We start from the raw sequence: 21,075 nt of genomic DNA on the forward strand, positions 1-21,075 counted from the left end.
CGATGGTCGAAGCATCTTGGCGTGGGCAGAATATCTTCGATCAAACCAGACCAATGCAAGGCGGCTGCGGGAGCGATACGGGCAGATCTCCCGCTCTTGGTCTGCCATTGACCCGGTTTAACAAGCGAGTCGGGAGAAGTGCTCTTGCCCAGCAGCCCGGTATCTGGTTCGGGAACGAGAAGCGTGAAATTCAAGAGTTCTACGCGAGGCCTTGTCTCCCTTTCGGTCTTCTTTGACCCAAGTCCTCTGTAAGGAGTGATATCTGAGTGCAGACTGACTGACTAGAAGTAATAGTAGAGTCGACTGACGGCGTAGCGCAAGGAAGGGCACCAATGAGGCGCTGTGCGCTAGATTACAGTCTAGACAGGCTCCACAAGATGTATAGCAGCCTTGATCGTCGCTCTACACCGATTCAGTCTTTCAAAATAGACACTCAAAAAATTCTGTAGGCGCAGGATGCAACAAAAACAAGGTTCTATCCAGGGGCGCTGTGGTTTCATGAGGATCCCGTGGTAAATTCACGCTGGACTTGTCGGATGACCACGCCCGAAGTACCATTTGGCCGAGCCATTGAATTCAATCTACTTCAGGATCAAGAGCATTGTCGGATCTGAAGCCACTACACTTTACAAAGCATGACCAACGTTTTCCGACGATGGACTATTCCCTTCCACAACGTATTTGGAATGCAGCCACCCGCCGGAGAGAGACATCAATGTAACGGCAGCATCAACATCGAGTCCTCTTGCCGGCCGGCCGAGTCCATTTATACAAGCCAACCCGAGAGAATCCTGCCGAATGGCCGGATCAATGGCTCTCCTGCGGGTACGTGCAGTCAATAAAGCCCCATTCTTCAAGGTAGTGGAAAGGAATCAATCGTCGGGAATCTCCAAGATGCGACTCTCTCGGCATCCGGCTCCCTCCAGTTTGCTTATTGAAACATCCGACTTGTGCAACCATAATCATTTAGCGCCACAGTGCCAAGGTTGTCTACAGTCCAGTACTATGCGCTTCAATTTTCGCTCGGCCGATGCTGTTCAGGCTTTTGATGTGCAAATCAGGCATACAAGTAGGTCATCAAGCCAGATGCCTGCCAAGCTCTGCGGAAAAAGAATGCTGCGGAGCTCCTCCATTCAGGGCCAATCGAGGGATTGTTTGCTCTCGAGCTACTGCAGTTGCTACGGCGCTAGCAGAAAATACGTTGGAGCACGACAGAAGAATGCTACTTGGAGGTTGTTTGAGTCAGTACCTGTCTTGCGAGCCGATGGTCCACGGGCCAGTAAGGATTACGGAAGAGGCTTCCAAGCTCTGCGCGGGGACCCCGTCATGCTGGAGATATCGAGATCTGATCCCCTCATAACCCAAGCTGGCGGATGAATAAGGGCAATGATCGACTTTGCATGGTCGTCACGAGGAGTCTGGAGCCAAGGCCATTTCCGAGGGGCTGGTCAGGAATATACCCATGCTCCTACAACAACAGGCTTGGAAGCGTCAACCGCGTCGGCGGGAAACTCGAATTAGAGTGGTCTGACATTTGTTGGAGCAATGCCCCTGGGGCTGGCAGTGCAAAGGCTGTCGGTGTGGGATTGCAGTCGGCAAAGGCCGCCGACATGTGCAAGGCCGGCGCCGTGTCACTTTCCCGAAAGCTTTCTGCAAAGGTTTTTTCAGTCGCGGCACACGGCATGGGCCGTTATCACGAGCGGCATGGTACGTAGGCTGTATGCGCTGCGCGGTGGGCGGCAAGCCAAGTTGCGAGAGAGAGGGCGTGGCGGTGACTGGAGGGAGCAGTTGATGATAATGTAAGGTAGGTAGATGAGCTGACGGGGAAAAGGACGCCTCGAGCGGAGTTCGTATTCTTTCGGCGCCACGAGCATGTCTGCGACAATGCGTTGACGCTGTCCCTGAAGCGCGCAGCCCTCACCGCCCGCCTCGCGGCCATGGACGTTACGCGACGGCGATGCGGGCACGTCATCCCGCAATATCAGCTGCAGCTGCAGTTGCCCACCTGCCCTCGTGCGCTCTCTGCACGAGCCTCGACGAAAATGCTCCCTCGACCTCCCTCGTCGACCCCACTCACCCAAATATCCACCGCCGGGCTGTCAGTCCTTATCATGGACACCTTGCCGCTCTCGACCGTGCTTCTCGCTCCAGAATCACTACCAATTCGGACCTGGGAAGCTCGGCACTCCTCTCGGGTCACCACCAGCTCCTCCACAAGCAACACCAGCGCCTCCACTTAAAGCCAACACTGGACCACCATGGCCCCATCACATCAATACCGTCGAAGCTCGCCACGAGACTCACAAAGAGTCATGCCACTCTCGGAAAAAGAAGGCTTGCTTGAGCCCAACCCAAACTACGCTCGGGTGCCATTCAAGGACATTGCTCTCACCTTCATCTTCTTCATGTCAATACCATGGCGGTTCCTCTGCTGGCTGTTCTTCCGGATATTCACAAGGTCGAATCCAGACAGGCCACCTTCTTTCCTGACTGACTGCTGGCGGTCATTTGCACGGGCGTGAGTCGAATGCCTCCTCTCCTACTACTTGTAAACACTGCTAACTCAAGCAGAGGTACCGCCAATCTTCCCATCTCCACTACACGCGCCCTCTTCCGCATGCCCGCCTCTACCATCCTCGACTCTCCCCGATTCTGCTCCCTCACACCACGACCCTGCGTCCCGGTCCAAACGCCGCATTTCGCCGGCATGTGGATCGTCCGCGGCACACCCGAACCCGCCGACAGCGACCTGATCTTCTTCGTGCTTCACGGTGGCGCCTTCGTAGTCGGCGAGCCGACCATGAACGCCGTCACCATGCTGCGCATGGCCGAGCTCGCCAACGAACGCGGCACCAGCAGCAGCCCCCCAACCAGCAAAGAAAGGAAACACGCCTCAACCAGCAGCACCTCCACAGCATCAACGGCCACGGCCGTCGCCGAGCCCGCTCCCCTCACCATCTCCATCTTCAGCCTCGACTACTCGCTCGCACCCGAGACGCGCTTCCCGGCGCCCATCGACGAGGCCGAAGCCGCCTACACGTACCTGCTGCACAAGCTGCGCATCCCGGCGGCCAAGCTGGCCATCTACGGCGAGTCGGCGGGCGCACACATCGCGCTGGCGCTGCTGCTGCGCACGCGGCTCACGCAGCCGCGGCCCGGCGGCGGCCTGTTCCTCGTCGCGCCGTGGCTCAGCCTGCTCAATGGCGGCGCCAGCTTCGAGCGCAACCGCCACCGCGACACGCTGATCAAGGAGGCGCTGGACTTCGCGACGGACGTGTACGTCGGCGGCGAGGGCGGGCGCGCGGCCGCCGCCGGCCAGTTGGACTTTGGCGGCGCGCTGGATCCCGCCGTGTGGGGCGATGGCGCGCAGCGCCCGGCGTGGGATGCCGTGCTGCCGCCGCGCACGTACGTCTCGTGTGGCGGCGACGAGGTGCTGGTGGACGACGCGCTGCGGTTTGCGGCGAGGGCGCGGGCGGATGGCGCGGTGGTTGAGGTCGAGGTCGAGCAGGGCGCCAGCCATGCGTGGCAGGGGATGATGGACGCGCTGGACGTTCCCAAGTACTTGAAGATGGCGCCGGGGGAAGCGGTGCCGGTGGACATGATGCGGGGCACCCGAATCTTGACGGATGCCATTTTGAGGGGGCGGTAGCGTTTGGATGCTCGCTGCTGCTGCTTGTATGATACATACCCTGTGTAGGTGCGTGGATAAGTCTTGGGCGGCACTTGTGGATAGCCATGGATGGCACTTGAACAAAATGAAATCTTGAAAGACTTTTATGCGCTCTCAGAGACTGTAGGAAGTAAGCTACTTCAACTAGAGACAGCCCTTTGAAGTGCTACTCACTCACATGTACCAAAGGACATCCTACCATATGCGAAAGGGACGAGCGATCCAGATTTCCGCCCAACTCCGAACAAAGAAGTGATACGTCGAAGCGGGCACGGCGTGGGATGGCAGAGGGCTGTAGACGCGGTCTTTGAGAGCTGGGGTTATGGAGGCAGAGGAGTAGGTTTGGCGAGACGAAATGTGGTCGAGAGGGACGGGAGGAGAAGGTGCTTTATATTGCTTTTGGCGGGGCGTGACGTCGGGACTGGGGAGTGATGGGTCAGTGGGTGACCGACAAGTACCGTGAGGCCCTTTTCCGTGCTCTGATTGAGCGTCATCTTTCTCTTGTCTGGCCGTAAGACGTGCTATGGTCTTCGTGCCTTAGCATTGTTGATATCATGTCGTGTCTTCAATGTTGAAGTGTCAGCGATGCGCTGGGTGGCAGAGATAACCGGACAAGTCTCAACGAAGGGCACGGAGCTTGCCATGATGGCAGAGTACCTAGAACCGCACCCCCGGCCTTACCACCTGCCCGGGCGCGGGCACCCTCTCTCGGACCCTCAGCGCACAGTCCCCTATGCGCTCGCCCACTGATTGGCCCCCCGATTCGAGATTCCTCACGCTGCGTTGGAAGTTGACCGATTGGGACTACCCTCCTGTCACGCAGCGCACAGTCCCCATCGCGCTGGCTCGTTGATTGGCCGGGCATTCGACATTTCTGGCCACGCTGTTGGAAGTTGGACAAAACAGGCCTACGCCTCCCGCCCTCAGCGCACTGTCCCGCAGGCGCTCGCCCACTGATTGGCCCTCCCATTCCAACGGGCGCATGCCACTGCCTCTCTACCGCCCGCGGCGCACAGTCCCCTTTGCGCTCGCCCGCTGATTGGCGCGCAATTCGAGATTTGGGGCTGCGTCGTTGGAAGTTGGCCGCATGCGGGTTAGAGGCGGGTTTTAGCTCGGCGGGAGGGACGCACGGGGTTGCGGGGACGGTGGGGGAGCGCGGCGATCAGATGGGTGATTGATGTTGCGCCTGCCGGATGGGAGGCTTGGCCGTTTTGGGACGGACGTGTTGGTTGGGGTTGGGGGGTTGCACTGTGGTGACTGGCGGGTAGTGTTGGCTGTGGGCGTCTACGCTACCTGGCGCTGTAGTGGTGGTTTGATAGTGCTCTACGTATGCTTGGCTTGCCTTACTCGTAAGTCCACCATGTGCTTGTAGACGTCAGCTGTAGTCTATGCTGCAGTGGCATGTTCAAAACGAAAGTGACAGGTAGAAAGCCCTGGAGCAAGGAAACCTCCAAATTATCGAGACAGGAAGCCGAAAAGAGAGGCGCCTGTCATTTGATGGCCTCTCAATAGAAGCAAGGATGCAGGTAGTATTGAAGATATTTGTGTTTATGTCACGCCTATAGAAGAAACTAGACTGACCGGTCGGTGGATGGTCAAGACCAAAGACTGACTGACAGGCAGACAGAGCAAAGCCCATCCATATCGCAACACCATCGACGCCATCAGTACCGCCCGACGAAGCCATTGAAGCCACTCATCTTCGACAAGAATCATCAGACATCTTCGTGTCCAAAACACAGTCAAGACAGGCCTGAGACGTTGAGCACGCGCAAGCGGCGGCTGTCACTCTCAGCCTCTGGCTGCCTCTTTCTTTCAATGTCAGTACAATGCCATTGTGGCCATGCTCGTGCTCGTGCCAAACGCCTCAGACATGGACTCTCGCCATCGGACGTCGTGCGAGCGAGCAACACGAACCAGCAACACAAGGCCGCCGCCGACAGCATGCACGCATGGTAGGACACAGAGACAGAAATTAGAGCGCGAGAAACGCAGGTAGGTAGGTAGTCAGGTAGCGGTGGGGGCTCTGTAGGACGAGAGCGCCTTGGGCAGACGGACAGACAGGCGTCAAGACGTCAGCCGTGTCAAGTTGTCGTGGCTGGCTGGCCTCGTGCAACAGGATGTCGGTGCTGTCTCAATGCGTGCATTGAATTCGAGGGCGAGGCGAAGCCAAGCCTTGGAGTCGACGAGGGCGGAGGCGCATTGGCAAGGGGTTGCGGTTGTCGATGAGCGGTTGCTCGAGGCATGGATCGGACGCAGGGGTAGGGGTACCTGGTCCGTTCAGCAACTCTCCTGGGGTCTGCCTCTTCTGGTGGGGCAAGCGGGCAAACAAGCAAAACGAGGGGGCGACGGCGAGGGGAGGGGTTGCTAGCTAGGTTCAGCAGGGGAGAAAAGGAATATAGGCAGCACCCGAGGAAAAAGCAAAGGCGATTTTCCCGGCGGCAGTGGCAGCAGCGCAAAAAGCAACAAACGGTCAACGAGAAGCATGGGCGGCGCCACATGTCGGCGAGAAGCGAAAGAAGCAAAAAGCCGTCGTCGAAGCTCGACATTTTCCGTGATCCGCCCCGTTCCAGCAGAGCACATCAGTCGACTCAAAGTTTACCACGGCAGCGGGCGACGCGCCGAGATGGCGGCGAAATTGCAGTACGGCGATACGTAGCGGTGGGCGAGTAGAGTGCCGTGGTTCGAGTATCTGTACTTAAGCTTGCGAGCACGTGGCTTGGTGATAAGCATAAGGAAGGGTGGGACGATCGATGGAGCGTTGCGAAAGTTTGCGACACGAAATGAAATGAGATGTCGGACGGCGGCGAGTCAGCTGGGGTTGGTGTGTGGACGACGTTTGTTTGGTTGACGTTTGGTCGATGGTGGTGTGGTGGGTTGGAGACGGGTCTATCGCTGGGCTAGCAGAAAGGTACCACAGTTCTGTCAGCCCCTGGGCCTGGAGCGCTTCCTTGGCAAGCGCAGCGACGGGAACTGAAGAGGCGAGAGACTGTCTCAGTCGTGACGACGTGACGTCTGTCGCAGGGCGGGTAGGCGGGAAAGGCTGACGGTGGAGCGGAGCCACAGCTACCTCAGGCACTGTACTGTACTGCGCTGTAGAGTACGGTAGAGGACGGGCTGGACTGCTGAATTGGCTCGGGAAATGCGAAACCGAGGGGACTTGATGAAGCGGGCCAGTCGGGTGCCGTCCAGCCGTCGCGTAGGTACATGTAGGTATGTAGATAGTACTGTAGGTGGTGACGGGCAGGGCTGATGGGACCTGGAGTGCAGGGCGAGCCAGGATAATTGCGTTTCCAGAAGACGACGCCGACGCCGACGCCTTCGCCTTGATTGGCCCATTTTTGGACCATTTCGTCCCGCCTGCGTGTCTAACGAAAACCCGGACCCAGCAGCCATGCCATGTCTTGCCGTCGTCGTCGTCGTCGTCGTGCGCTTGTCGTTCCGAGCTGTCAGTCCGTCGCATCGCATCGCATCGCATCGCAGTGCAGTCCGAGCTGAGGATCCACGGGCAGACAAGGTTGCCATGTCCATCTCCATCTAGCTTCCCTCTGGTTCGACGGCAAGCCGGCAGGGGTAGGCTTGTATTTGGGGATTTACATGTCGCAACAGTACGGTCGACGACGCAGAGGGCGCCGTGAGGTGAGCGAGCCACGTGGAGGCAGCCGTGGGCACCGTGTGGTGTGGCGCGACGGCTTTGTCTTGATCCCTTTGCAAAAGCCATAAACACCTTTTCTGCGACATGTTCACCCCAAGGGACCTTGGTGTCCGCCGGCCCACCCCAGCCCAGCGGCTTAATTTAACGGAGAGGCACTGGACGGCGTCGGCCACGCGCGCCCTCTCCGCTGCTTCACGTCGCACCGCAACACATCTCCCACCACCGCCAACACAACACCAACCACTCTGCAACACAACCCGCTCCACCGCCCACCGCCAGTCTCTCGTCTTCTCTCCGTCCTCGCTTTTTCTCCAATACTTTTGCCCGTCTTTCGCCCCCACGCGCATCCACACTCTTCGCCGGCTCTAATCTGCCATTGCACCTGATCGACACGGGGATTGCACTACTCCGCAAAGACCCTTTGGCTGCCCCTCGCCTCAAATTGCTCGCCGCTCCCGAGCTCCTGACCAGCTGCGCATCTTTGGCTATTCTTCGATTCCGTTCTCTCGACAAGAAGACGTCCGTTGTTGCTGTCGCCCATGAGCCATGTCGTCGTAGCTCAGCTCGTTTGCATAGCATCAACGCCGTCATTCGCTCGCCTTCGACCCTCCGATTGACCACCGGCCTCGCAAATTCCCTACAACTGTGCGACGGCGAAGTCGCAACCTTCAGCTCTCCCTCGGCCTGCCATTGGTGAGTCGCCAGCCGTCGCGCTGTTGTCTGAGCCCTACCACCGGGCTGACCTTCAATCAAGCTTCCTGAGACCCGTATAGCATTCCTCGCCAACGCCATGTACCGACACGCGACTCGGGACCGCCAAGGAGACAGCGAGCGCGCCTCCTTGCGCTCCAGTCGTCCGGGCAGCGTCAGTAGCGACCAGCAGTCCATCCTCTCTCCCTCCTCAGCCGCCTCCTTGCTCGTCCCCGCCCCGCGCGAACCGCCGCCCGCATACGTCGCCGTCGCCGCCGCGTCGCAGATTGTGACCGACCATCAGAATGCCAAAGTCATTGACGAACTGGGGCCCACCGCCGACGCTGTGCCTGCCGAATCGGCGCGCGTGTCCGAAGAAGCGCTATCGCTGCTCAATTCCTTTCTCGATGCGTTGATTTATTCGGTCCTGGGCACGGCGCGTTCGCCCAGTATCACCGCAATAAGGCCGGCCATCTTAGATGTCTTGAAGCCGCGGCTGGCCCGAGAGGCCATGTCCACGGCTGACGATGAGTTGTCCGGCTTGTTGGCGGGGGACGAAGACGAGGAATTTCCAGAGGGACATGATGGCTCCGAGTTTGGTTTGGATGCCGTCTTTACGCGCACTCGGCTGCGCATCATGGTGTACACGCGGCTCGGTGAGCTCGAGGATGAGGACGAGGAGCGCTTTCTCGCCGAAGACCAAGACATGAATGTCGATCTTGATCAAGGCCTGCCTCACGAGCGCAACCTCGTGTCCTGGGCTGCTGCCATTTTCCTCACGTCCGTTGTCGAATACGTTGCCGAACAGACGCTTGTAGTTGCTGGTCAAGCGGCGTTTACGCGGGTGCGAAGCAAGAGAAAACGCTCAAATGCCGGAAATGCAGACGAAGCTGCAACGGAGAGGGTCATTGTTCACGAGCACGACATGGAAAAGGTTGCGCTCAACTCGGCCTTGGGACGCCTGTGGAGGACCTGGAAAAAGGCCCTTCGCTCCCACAACCACCCCCTCGCGTCGCCAGGGTCCGGTCGCAGCTCGTCGCATTCGTCCCTGTTCCAAAGCTTCCACGGTTACCGCCGATATAGTACGGGTAACGCGCAAGACGCACCAGGCGCGACCGCATTAACAGAGGAGACGGAAAAGGCACAGCCTGACTCGACTGCAGGCGCCACGGTCAAGGAGCCAGACGGCGACGACAAACCCCGGCAGGCCGACTTGCCTGAGTCGGGGGTCGCCAAGAGATTTTTGGAGGATGCCGGCAGGGAAAGCCAAAAGCGTAGTGCGGTTTTAACTCGCCCTACGAGCTGGCTATTCACCCCTGGCCGCGGTCAGTCGGCATCCCTGTTGCGATCCCGGTGCAGCTCCATGCCGTCATTGCAATTGAAAGCCATTGAAAAAGAAGCTCTCGCAAAGGCGCAGGAGAAGCAACCGGCGCCAGAGACTGCTGATAGCTCACCCAGTCCATTCGTCACCCCAGCCGAGTCAGCGTCAGATTCCCAGGACCAAGTGGCTTCTGACAGGAAGCAAGCGTCGAGGGAACAAAAAGAAAAGGAACGCAGGCGTCGGCACAGCGTCAAACCCGCACCGCTTCACATTTCGACCTACAGCACCTTGCAGGCCTCATTTCCCTCGCCGCCCGTTGGAACTCCAAAAAGTCTGTTTCGTGACCAGTCGCCCATCAAGGGTCCAGAGGGCAGAACCGCCGCAATGGAATCCAATGGCAAGTAGACTTACGCGAGATCGCTTCATGGCTAACGTGATTGGACAGGATCGATCAAAGGGCTGTCGTCTAGAAGCAGTCGGTCAAACGTCTCGGACGGCAAGGACAGGCCTGACAAGTCAACAACCGTGTCGGAGAAGAAGGGTTCGAAATGCCGCACGGAGAGTGTCCCAGAAAAGAGCATCTTTTTCGACGCGCCGGAACAGAACAAGTCGCACCTGCGGAATGGATCGGCGGATAGCCAGGTAATTGGTTTGGCCAAAACCTCGGATCTGGCCTTGGCTGCTCCACCATCACCACTCCCTCCAAGCGGCGAAATGGAGGAGCAGGCTCAAAAGGAAAATTTAAATGGCATGCAGCCTGTTGCAAGCTTGCCCATGGGTAATGTATCGGAAGGAAAAGTGACCAAGGCCGTTGATGCGGGCTCCTCGTCTTCCAAGCAACCTGGGGAATGCTTGCGCGAGGGCAGTGGACCCCAAATGGCCAACGCTCGCCCTGCGACGAGCTCCGCGCCTGGATTCCAAAACTCTCCAAAGCCACCGTCGCTGTCTGGTACGTCGTCTCACACCCGTGAAAGCGCTCCCCGAAAGTCTCAAGAGAGCTCGAGGAGCCGCAACCGGGTCCCTTCAGGCTCGGATCAGGGCGTCGAGCGTGCAGCCCTGCAGCGAGTCTCGTCGGTTTCTTCGTCTGGAACATCAACCTACCACCAATCACGCGGGTCAGAATCCAGCATTGTCTTTGGGCGGCAGCGCGGCAAACCCACTCGCTTGTCCGAGGACGATCGCACGCGGGAATTCGACGCCCAGATTGCACAAGCCGACACTGTGTACTACACGCTGACCCCTGAGCGCATGCGCGAAGTGAGCGCGAAACCTGCAGCCGAACGAGCGACGGCCGAGGCCCAGAAGCAGGCAGGAACCGCGGCCGCCCCTGCCAAGGTCACCGTATTTCCTCGAATAATCGATCAAAAGCCGCCTTGGGTCCCTGGCCGTTCCAATTCGTCGGTCGCATCCAGCAAGAAAGGAAGTGTAAGTCTCCCGGGCCGTCGTGCATCCGACGACAACGACAAGGAAGCCAAAACCCGCCGTCCCATACCCGTCAACGAAGGAGCCAAAGTTTTCTCACGCCTAAAGCAGTTACCGAGGGAGCCACGAGTGCAGACGGATCCGACCTTTGACTTGCGCGACTTTCTCATGTCAACAACTCCAAGCGGGCCGCGGATGAAACCCATCGACACAACGCTGTCGAACCGCTCCGTGTCTGAGACCACGACTCGCACGCCGACCTCGACCACGGGCAACATCTTTTCCAAGTCAAGCAAGAGCTCTGCAAACGGCTCTGGGCCTGCCTCGCCATTTTCCAGGGAAAGCAAATCCAGGGAAAGCAAAGAAAGCATGCCGCCGCGCAGCAGCCACAAAAAGTCCAACCTGGAACCCCGCAGCGCTGCTGGACCATCGCACATTGACAACGACCTTATTGACCTCATCCGCCAGGGCCCACCAGCACCACCAGGAGAACATCGCATTCCACGCACGGTTGCACCTTTCCGCGATACCATGGATTCGGACCAATTGGAAATGTACGCCAGCACAGTTCCGTCCCTCTCAGAGTCGCATCAGACGACCGACTCGCGCAGTGGTCTACTTCCTCCCATTCCCACATCGCAGCCCGCCTTTTCTGGTGAGTCGCAATCTTTCCTGGGCGAATTCTCCGAACCCGGGCCCGCGATGAGGCGCAATCGGCCTCAGAAGAGGCTTGACCCATATGCCATCCCCGACGACGATGAAGAGTTTGATGAAGATGACACCGACGTCACTGCACTACCCAATCACAGCACGCCCAAGAAGCCTGCACACTCGGAAGAGCAGTCTCTGGCCGACTTTCTTGCCAGCGAGCCCCCGCCACCGCACTTGGCGGATAACACCAAGACGGAGCCCTTCTTTCTCAGCAACGACACGCTTAGCGCCATCCGATCCGGCAACGCCGCGACGCCCGCCTCGGCCAACGGCAAGCGCAACCAGCGCCACTACCAACACCAAGCGACGCTGTCGCAAACCCAATCCCTCAACCCGCCACCCTCATCCTCCTACTCAACCCAGACCGTACCGTCCTTCTCCACACTCAACCACCACTCGCGCTTCGACTCCAACGGCACGCCCGGCTCGCCGCTCCGCCGTCCGCCCACGTCGGCCACGACGGCGACAAAGCGCAGCCAGCACCCGCCGCGCGACGCGCGCCTCGTCGACGACGACCGCGGCGTCCTGACCGAGATGGCCGACTTCTTGCGCTTCTCGGGTCCGCCGCCAAAGAACAAGGGCGACGCCGCCGACTCCAAGCCTATGCCCTTCGTCAAGATGGGCCGCGACGGCGCGCTCTTCGAGGTCGGCCCTGTCAGTGCGGGCGAGTTGGGCGGCGAGGTGAAGGAGCCGGACGAGGGCAGTCTCGGCGCTGGCAAGGAGGGCGGTCCCGTCAAGCAGAGTAAATGGGGACGCGGCCGCTTCTGGCGGAAGGGGAGTAGCGCCAGCGCGGGCACCGCCGCGGCGTCGGTGGGGCATTGAGTGAGAGTGTCGTACGGTGGTGGTAATACGTATGCAAGGGGGGCGTCGAATCGTTTGGGCGTTTGGACCTTTGGGTCCGTGGATAAACAAAGTAAAGTAAGGATTGGGACGGGTTGGGTTGGGTTGGAAGCGTTGGGGTGGTGGAGTTGAATTGTCTCCTGGTTTGGCTTGTCCTGCGCACATACTTTTGGCTTTTTTTCTTGTTTGTTTTTTGTGTGGATGGATGGAGCTCCGCTGAGCTGTGGATACGTTGAGTTTTGCGTTGGTGCTTGCTTGCTTGCAACTTGCATGCGATAATACCAGGTTCACCACACGATACGGGACGACACTTTTCCGCGTCATCCCCATTGCACCACCACCACCACCACCACCTTACTTCCTTTTCACTCCATCTGTCTCCTTTTTCCGCCCCACACAGATACTGCGTCGACACGCACTCTTTTCTCTCGTTTGTTCGTTTTACATCATGTTCCCCGTTCTCACATACCCACCATTCATTCGCTAGATACCACGCGCTTGTTTTCTTCTACTAGCCCGCTTTCCTTTCCTAGTTGCTTGTATCTTTTTCTGTTTTTTGGTGGTGATGGTGCCGATGGTGGTGCTCGTCGTCGTCGGGTAATGTAATGTGCTACCATAAGTCAGTGCTGTAGCAGCGGCCAATGGACACCAGTGCAATGGAATTTGTCGCTTTGTGCAAGTAAGCAAAAACAAAGCGAGACGCCAGAAGTCCGGAACGGCTGCGGTTCCGAGCCCGGAGTCCCTTGCTATGTCGACTTTTGTGCTTGGAGCTCTTGCTCTGTCTTACTGCCGCCGTGGGAGAGGAGGGAGGGCGGTGGTACTTATGCGACAAAGAGAGCGAGCGACAGAGAGGGACGGCCTTCACATGGCTGCGCGCCGACAGCGGACGTCTTCTTTGAGTTGGTGTCTTGCTTGTGCTGCTCGCGTCGTACTCGCACTGCTGCAGCCTTGCCGATCACGCGCTTACCGCATGCGCAGATGTCTCAGCCAAATGGCATCCGGGCTGGTATAAAAGACCAACTCCAACTCCTCAACGTCTTTCTCCATGACCAGGGCATCGTCTTTCCACTGAAGAAGGATGCATGGACAGTACACTGCGGTGCCGGAAAACCCTAGCCGAGATTGATCCATTGGGGTGGCTTTTCTGTACCGGTTAAAAACTTTCTTTGTCTGTTTTCGAATTAAGTAAGGGTTTTAAGAAGCCACCAGTGTCAGGGGGGGTGGTGATGGTTGATGCGATTTGATGGTGTTGCCTTTCTTTATTGTCGCAAGTGGTGGATGGATTGAGGGCTGTTCTGTGGGAGGGATGGGAGCGAGGAGAAAGAGAAAGGAAAGGAGTGTTTGGCGAGGTAAATGGAAGACACCCAAGCCGCAGACAGTACATTTGGTTTCCAATCGTCAAAGGCTTGGAATCTCCCGGATGCTCGAGCGCACCGCTTACAGTTTGCTTTCCTGGAGGGAGAGAGGCCACCTTTTATACTCCAAAAGCGACGTCTGTGCGTCAATCAGCCTGCCGCGTGGACTGAAGGGAGCCTCGCGCAGCTGCCTGGGCATGTGCTTCCAGCACGCGACGGCGCTCTTTCAGGTGCTTGCTGCAGAAGATGAAGTTCGGACTACGGGGAGGAGTATTTAAGAAGAGGACCGAGGCGCGGCTTAACTCTCCTCAATCAGTCGGTGGGCAAGACTCCTCTCATAATTTGCTTCGGAACCATCGACTTTGGGAGGAGCTGTCTTCGTTACCTGAGGGATCGCTTGCTGGGTGTCCGTTCTTTCGCGCGGTCATCCGAATATTCACACACTTTCGCCGCTCTGTCTCCTCGCCATTCGACCATCTGTGGATGATGACGGTGACGAAGATGCTGAGTATTTTGACTTGGAAACGACGTTCGCCGCCATCGCTCTCTGGAAAGTTAGCAAATTCTGGAATCTGGGGGAGAAGTGAATGTGAGCGCCAGAGCAAAGGGCAAAGAGTCGTTTGGTTGGAAGACATTGACAAGGGCGTCCAGTCATTTTGTCGTTCATTCTTGACCAAGACACGACGATACCTTTGGATGCACTATACAGCGGAAGATGTGGGACTGAGGGCGGTATTTATACGTCGAAAGAGAGCCCCTGAATTGTACACGCGTCGTGTCTTGCGCCGTTCGTCGTGACTGTGTACGTCTTTGGCAGCTGATTTCTGAGCACATTGCTGGCGGCGTGCTACGCTTCTGGGGCTTGGACGTGGTGCGTGTATAAAAGAAGGCTGAGTTGCGCTGTGCGTTCGTGCTTCACTGACGAAGCCTGAGCCTGCAAGCTGTGCATACGACAAAGAGGACTACTGCGGGGATCCTTCGTGTTGTTCCACTGCGATTGACCTTTGGGTTTTCGGTTCACTTCCTTCTGGCCCTCCACTCATCCTAAGAGCTCCTCTTCTTTCGAGCTATCGCCATTCACGAGCTACGTTAGAGTCAGCCATCACGATCTGCTGAAGCTGAACACCGCCCTCATCAAGGACTCAAAGGGAACATGATGCAAAAACCCCACGACCGTGAAAACAAAAACCAGACACAAAAGAGAAAGAAATCTCCAAAGTAGGATCCCTCTAGACTGGTCTGCCAAAAGCAACCTCCAGGAGTGGGGATTCACTGCACCTGCGGTCCCGTCAACCGTCTTCCTGAGCGGCGCGGACTTGATGTTGCTGTTTTGGGCAGAGAAGTCTGCGCTTTTATAACTAAGAAGAACGACTTGGGTTGGCGGTGATGTGAGGACGCACGTGACTGCTTCTTAGGCGGCTGTTCGGTCGGTATAAAGTGTATGTGGAAAACAACTTGGTGGACAAGATGAGGAGTCAACAGTCTGCGATTCAGCTTGGGCTCGACAAGTGGCAAGGACGCACTGTGGGTCGGAAACCCCGCGACGAAAGAAATTCCAGATGTTGGGAAAATGAGACTCGCATGGAGCGGCGTAATGTTGGAGCTCGCTGCCATTCAGTGTTGCCGTGCTTCATCATCACCATGGTCTAAATCTTTTCTGAGTTTGCACTCGGAATAGATCCACTCAGATTGAAGGATGAAAAGGGGAGAGAAAGAGCACCAAGTTTCTTTTCCGCCTTTGAGTATTCTTTCTCCACCCAAGATCCTTGGTTCACTTTGTGCTGCTGAGGAGGAGTTGAATGGTGTGGTTTTTATATCTGCAACTCGCGGGTCAGAAGCGTCAACGGCGTGTTTCCCCTGAGATTGGGGGAGTCCCGCGCGACTGGCGCTTTCAACATCTGGCTGCGTGCCTGAGAGGCTCTCGATTCGCTCGGGTGGCGCATGGAGGAGCTTTGGCCTCTGGGGACGCGGTATAAAGCAGAGACTTCGCAATCTTGCTCGTCTCTACTCAACTATAAAGGTCTTGAAGCTATGTGGAAAATGCCCACGCAGAAGGCAAAATGTACTGCTGTGTGGTGGGGATTTTCTTCTGACGTTGGAATATCGGCCTGAAGCCTTCGACGATGGCGACTAGTTGATCGAAGTCTGGCGGCCGACATTTGCGACACTGTCTCGGTCTTCGATCGTTGTCTTTGCAGAGCGTTGAAGCTCTTTGCCATTTGAGGACGCGGTTCCTCATCACTTGTCCACAAAGTTCGCGAACTTGCTGCCCTGCTCGGGCCAAGGAAGAAATACAACCAAATGAAGTAGGTACTCATAGTTTCCCGGCACTCGTTGATGGGAAATGACTGGGAACCATGTCCTAGATCCAAGTCGGCTGATTACTGCCACGGAGGAGGGAAGTGCTTCAGCTTTATACCCTGAGGGAAAGATCTGTGCGGTTCAGGCTCCAACAAGCGACTTTCCTTGTGATTCGGCCCAGGTTTGGCAGCTGAAATGCTGCACATGTGATGGTGTCTTTCAAGCTCGTAAAGAGCCCTGTACTAGGAATCTGTGGATATAAAAGATGGTTCAGCAGCACTTCTCAATTTTCAATCTCATCGGAAGCCTGATCTCCCTGAAAGAATTTATGACAACCGAGAATTCAACTGCTTTTTTGCGGTGTCTACCAGGAAGAAAGCACGCATTTTGTTGATGTCGGGGGATTTCGAAGTGGCTAGTGGCTTCCTTGCTTGAGATATTGTCTTTTCGAAAGCCTACATAGTCAGCAGATGATGGAAAGCGGCAGAATCGGCACCAGGAACAATTCCGCATTGTTTGGCAACACTGACCAGCAGCCCTTGTTTCCACTTTCCTTGTCCTCAAGCGATTGCTCGAAGTTCGTCAGGTGTGCGAACAACCATCCAAGCCAAAGAGTGTTCATGATAGATGCTAGTAGGCACAACAAAGTGCGTTGAAGTGTGCTGTCTCTTTGCGCAGAGCTTTCCTGGATGAGGATTTCGAGTCGAAGAACGTACTTTCGCAAGTTGATATACTACGCTCAGGGCGCTAGTCAAGATCGTGATAGGAAGAGTTGGTGTCAATGCGTTTCGTGTGACGGCTGACATTTCCAGTCCACATGGTCGACCTTGCATGAAGAGGCACGAGGTGGTCAAGTTTGCACGTTAATGCTTCCTGAGCACGAGGATACCCGGTTCACGTGCGAATGCTTCGAACGTGCTGAAGGTTTCCACCGATGACTGATAGTACTGTGCCCAATCGATGCTACGTAGAGCCGACTGTCGCTTCTTGAGAGAAAGAACTGGAAGGAAGAGCAAACTAAATGACCAAGAAAGAAAAGCCAAGTGCTCACCAGCGACGATGCTGGGTTGTTATGTTGGCTCTGGAGCTGACTGCGTTTTCGCATCGTGTTGGTCAAGTCTGCGCGTGTACCGCCAGAAGTGCGGTCTGGTTGCAATTGAAGAGCTGCGTTTCGGAGAAAGCTTTTGGTGGGTAGAGTCGTCCTGCGGGATAAAACTACAGCCGTCCAAGTGGAGCAGGTAGAGGGACGGCAAATAGTGTGAACAGCAGGTAGGCGGATCGAGGGTGGTGATGGTCCTGGGCGACGTCAGCATGTCAGCGGTGCTTCAGATTCTGCGAGTGCAAAGGCGGAACGGACCTTGAAGTATGTCAGTGCAGGAATAACACTGACCGTACTAGTACCAGACAACAGACACGCGACGCGCGCCCGGGCGAAGGATGCCAAGTGAGGTCGGCCAAAAAGATGCTCTGATTCAATCGTGTGGTCAAGAGACATTGGCAAAACAGGCAGTTGGAAATGGAAGTGCTATGTTAGAAGTCACAGAACATCAAATTACCAAGTCACAGAGCAAAGGCAGCAAAAGAAGTAAGAATTGTATTGTAATCCCCCAGCTGCCGACGACGCCCGGAGGCTGTTTCGGCGCACTGAGACCCACCCACCCAGGATTTTGATGAGCATCCCTGGCTCAAGGAAGGGAAAGAGAAAATGAGGAAGAAGAGGTGTAATCCCCCAGCTGCCGACGACGCCCGAAGGTTGTTTCGGCGCACTGAGACCCACCCACCCAGGATTTTGAGATGAGCATCCCTGACTCGAGTAATGTAGTGAGGAAAGACAAAGAGGGGAGGGGAAAAGAAAAGAGGCACAAGAGGGGGGAGGAGGTGCAGGGTGCAGCGCTGACAGGGGAAGAAGGAGGCCATAGGTCGCTCCATGGCCTGAAGCGTTGGTTGAAAAAGAAGAAGGACTGGAAGCTGGGGGGCGAAGGAAGCTTTTATACTTGAGCCCGCCGCGCCCATGCAAATTAAGCGAGCGCCTGCGGGCGCTCGTCGAGGAAGCCGCCCGCGAGCAGGCGCTCTCTTGCTGTGGTGCGGGCGGTGACCGTGGCCAGCGGCTTCGTCAGCATACTTCCCATTCACGCATTCAATCTCCTCACTCAATCGCCCAAAAAGTCAGTAACGAATCAATAAGTCAACAAACGAGCTCCCGGGGCTAAAATTGTGTGTAGTGCTGCCGCAGCTACTGGAAAACGTCGAAGTGTTCATTCAGCCTCCGAGCCAAATCGCGTACCTAGCTTTTCAAATCCAGATTCTCAAGTCTATGGCTGGTGACAGAAACCATCCTCTGCAAATCTAGTCCTTGCATGGCCAACCTCTCTTTGGACCGATTCCTCGCTCCGCAGCCTTCAACGCACGAATTTCGAGGCACATACTCGCTCGCTCACTGAGGTCGCCATGAACTGGATCCGAGCCCATAGCAGCCATGGCCACAGAGCAGGGTTGTTTGCTCAGCCCATCAACTTGATTGATGTGGACCTCAAGCGTAGGCCGTTGAAATGTCTTTTCCGGGAGTCATGTGCTTGAGGTCATCCGCTCCAACAGGCCAACGCCCACATGCCGGAACTGGCATCTGACAGCAATGGCCCTGGCGCGCTGAAACGATATAAAAGACGGACCGCTCGCCCTGATTCTTTCTCTTCCAGACATGGGCGCCACCTCCACATCAAAGGAGAGATGAGTTTGCCAACAGATTTACTGGTTCTGTCGCGGCGTTCGAGAGTACAGGATTGTCTTCGCCGGTTCGTCCGCGCAGCCAAAGGCAACTCGCAAAGCTGAAAGGCTTACTGGTGATCAGCGAGACACGATAGTGATGAAGGGCCTCTCTATGGTTGCATGATGGGCTCCATCACTGATTTCTTCTAGGTGTTGTCATGACGGAACCGCCAGAACGAGAGCAAGCCCACAAATCCCGCAACTCCTTCTCCCCCAGAAGTGTTGAGGTACCAGTCGGGAGCAAGGAGAAAGAAGAGAAGTGAAGAAAAACTGACGGTCCGTGTTTGATGCTCACGGAGCGGGTTGGGGATGGTGTCCTGGAACCCACGGAAGTTCCCTCCTTTTATACCTCTCCCAATGGCTCGTGCTGCGGCCGAGCTCCCGATGATAGGACCCTCTCCGTTTCTTCTGACAGCGGCAGTAGCATGTGAGCGTGACGCGCGCGTGGCAACTCTCCTGTCATCCAGGCTCGTGATAAACTGCTGCCTTGCGGTCCAAGCGCGTCGAATGCCTATTTAGGGACCACAGCGCGAGCTCCGCAGATCTTTCTTCAGGGCAATGGACTGCGATTCCCAAAGGTACCCGATGATGGTTCTGACAACTGGCTTGCAGGGTCTGCTACCGAGTTCGGATACACAAACAACACTTGGAGAGCCTGGAGGGCCAGTGTGGTGTTCGCCTTGTCGATCAATCTGCTCTGCCAACACAGCGTCGCCCACCGCAGCTGTCCATCATGCATCTCCAGCGCTGAGCCACAGCATCAAGCAATCACAACAGCAACCTCCACCATCCAGCAAAAGGCCCCTCAGCCGGCCCCCTATTTCCACCAGTGCAACAAACCAAGCCTCAAACAACCCCACAGCACCTCCAAAGTAAGATGTGGGGATCATGTTCACACTGCACAAGTGAGAAATCCACATCCGCCGTCTTCCACACAGCAAGTGGAAGTGCAATGATCCAGAAAGCGGCGCGGAGGAGGCGCCTTTTAACTGCTCTACACCGCCGCTCACGGGACAATGACGCAACCACGCGCGCGAAGCCTCCTTGTGACGCACCACGTGCTCGGTCAAAGTCTCCTTGTGGCCTGGCTCGTGCGCGGTCGACGACCCCTTAAAAGCGCGATGCACCCCCGGTCGACCTTCTTTCTCTCTTCACTCAGCGGCACTGGGATGCCAGGACGCACAGAAGAGCTCTGCTACTGTGTATGAAGCTCGACATCTTTGAAACTTGTGGTGGTGGGTTTGCTGCTCCGTTGGTTTGTTTGTCCAGGGTCGGTGCTGCTTTCAATGGCGGTTGTTGATGATGGTGGATGGTGGTCAGCATCAGGGGGAAATGGTGGGGCTTGTTGTTGCTTCTTCTTGTTGCTCCCCTGAGAAGCGACGAGTCCAGAAGATACACAGGATCCCCTGCGCCTGCGTCTTCTCGCAGGCGAGAAACGCCAGTTCGAACATTCTGCGAAAGTCTCAAGCAACAAGTACTTGAGGGGATATACGCTTTTGCCGACTTCTGACACCAGAGCAAGACTGGCTCGGTTTGTCGGCTGGATTCCCGCGGAAGAAGAGGCTTATATACTCCTCGCAGTTATTCACATGGCGCGGAATCAGATGCCGCCATGACACAGCGTCCACCTGCGTCCCATCGTGCTGCCCCTGAAGCTGGAAGTGCCATGTGAAGCCGACGGCTGCACGAGGCCCGCCAGTTGCCAGCCTGGCTGGGTATAAAATCTGCTCGTCCATCTCTCTCTTAGTCTCCACAACTGCCACCAGACGCCCGACGGTGTCACCAAACACCGAATTGTTCACTTGTCGTTTCGCCGGCTGGCCGTTGTTTCTGCAGACTCTGGCGGATGCAGGACTTCTGCGTACTTAGTCAGTCTGACTTACCTATCAGTTGGCAAGGCTTCCAGCAAGGTGCTTTGTTTCTGGTACACAGCGACAAGCGCTGGTGATGTACTCCTTCACTGACAGACTCTTCCCACCCACTCTGCGTAGCGGACAGCGCGAAGAAAGCCGCAGTCAAAAGAATGACTGTCTTTGTAGCCAGAGCAACAACCAGCAGTGTGATGTTCTCGAATCACGCTTTCAACAGAGCCGCATCGACTTTGCTGTCCAGAAGTCCGCAGAAGAGCGGCGTTGAAATACTCCTCTCCCACGAGCGACGACTACTCGCGCACCAACTCTCCGCGTGGCTGGGCTGCTGGAAGCGGCATCGGAGCCCTGATGCTTGAGAGACATGTGAGGCTAGGCTTCTGACAGCGGGATAAAAGGAGTAAGTCTCCTGGCCTTTTCTCTTCCCAGAAACTCTCCGAGCGACGAGCCAGCGCTTCTTGGACGACAAGAGAGAG

The 21,075-nt window shown here is 56.6% G+C and overlaps 2 protein-coding genes across 2 annotated transcripts; both read left to right on the plus strand.

Annotated features, from left to right (window-relative positions):
* Positions 1–2,150: 2,150 nt before the first annotated feature.
* J3D65DRAFT_612685 (Alpha/Beta hydrolase protein) lies at positions 2,151–3,733 on the plus strand. Its single transcript, XM_066799049.1, has one exon. It carries the CDS (start codon positions 2,528–2,530, stop codon positions 3,647–3,649), a length of 1,122 nt encoding a protein of 373 aa, XP_066658418.1. The 5' UTR covers positions 2,151–2,527; the 3' UTR covers positions 3,650–3,733.
* Positions 3,734–7,723: 3,990 nt separating this feature from the next.
* Positions 7,724–9,896, plus strand: J3D65DRAFT_201415 (uncharacterized protein). The gene is made up of 2 exons (XM_066794416.1): positions 7,724–8,018; positions 8,080–9,896. The coding sequence occupies exon 2, from the start codon at positions 8,116–8,118 to the stop codon at positions 9,739–9,741; it is 1,626 nt and encodes a 541-aa protein (XP_066658419.1). The 5' UTR covers positions 7,724–8,018; positions 8,080–8,115; the 3' UTR covers positions 9,742–9,896.
* Positions 9,897–21,075: the final 11,179 nt, after the last annotated feature.

This window comes from Phyllosticta citribraziliensis, assembly GCF_038025025.1.
Source record: "Phyllosticta citribraziliensis strain CPC 17464 chromosome Unknown J3D65scaffold_2, whole genome shotgun sequence".
NCBI classification, from domain to species: Eukaryota; Fungi; Ascomycota; class Dothideomycetes; order Botryosphaeriales; family Phyllostictaceae; genus Phyllosticta; species Phyllosticta citribraziliensis.

Excerpts from the sequence above, each read along its gene's own strand:
- J3D65DRAFT_612685 (XM_066799049.1), top strand. The coding sequence starts at position 2,528 with ATGCCTCCTCTCCTACTACTTGTAAACACTGCTAACTCAAGCAGAGGT.
- J3D65DRAFT_201415 (XM_066794416.1), top strand. The coding sequence starts at position 8,116 with ATGTACCGACACGCGACTCGGGACCGCCAAGGAGACAGCGAGCGCGCC.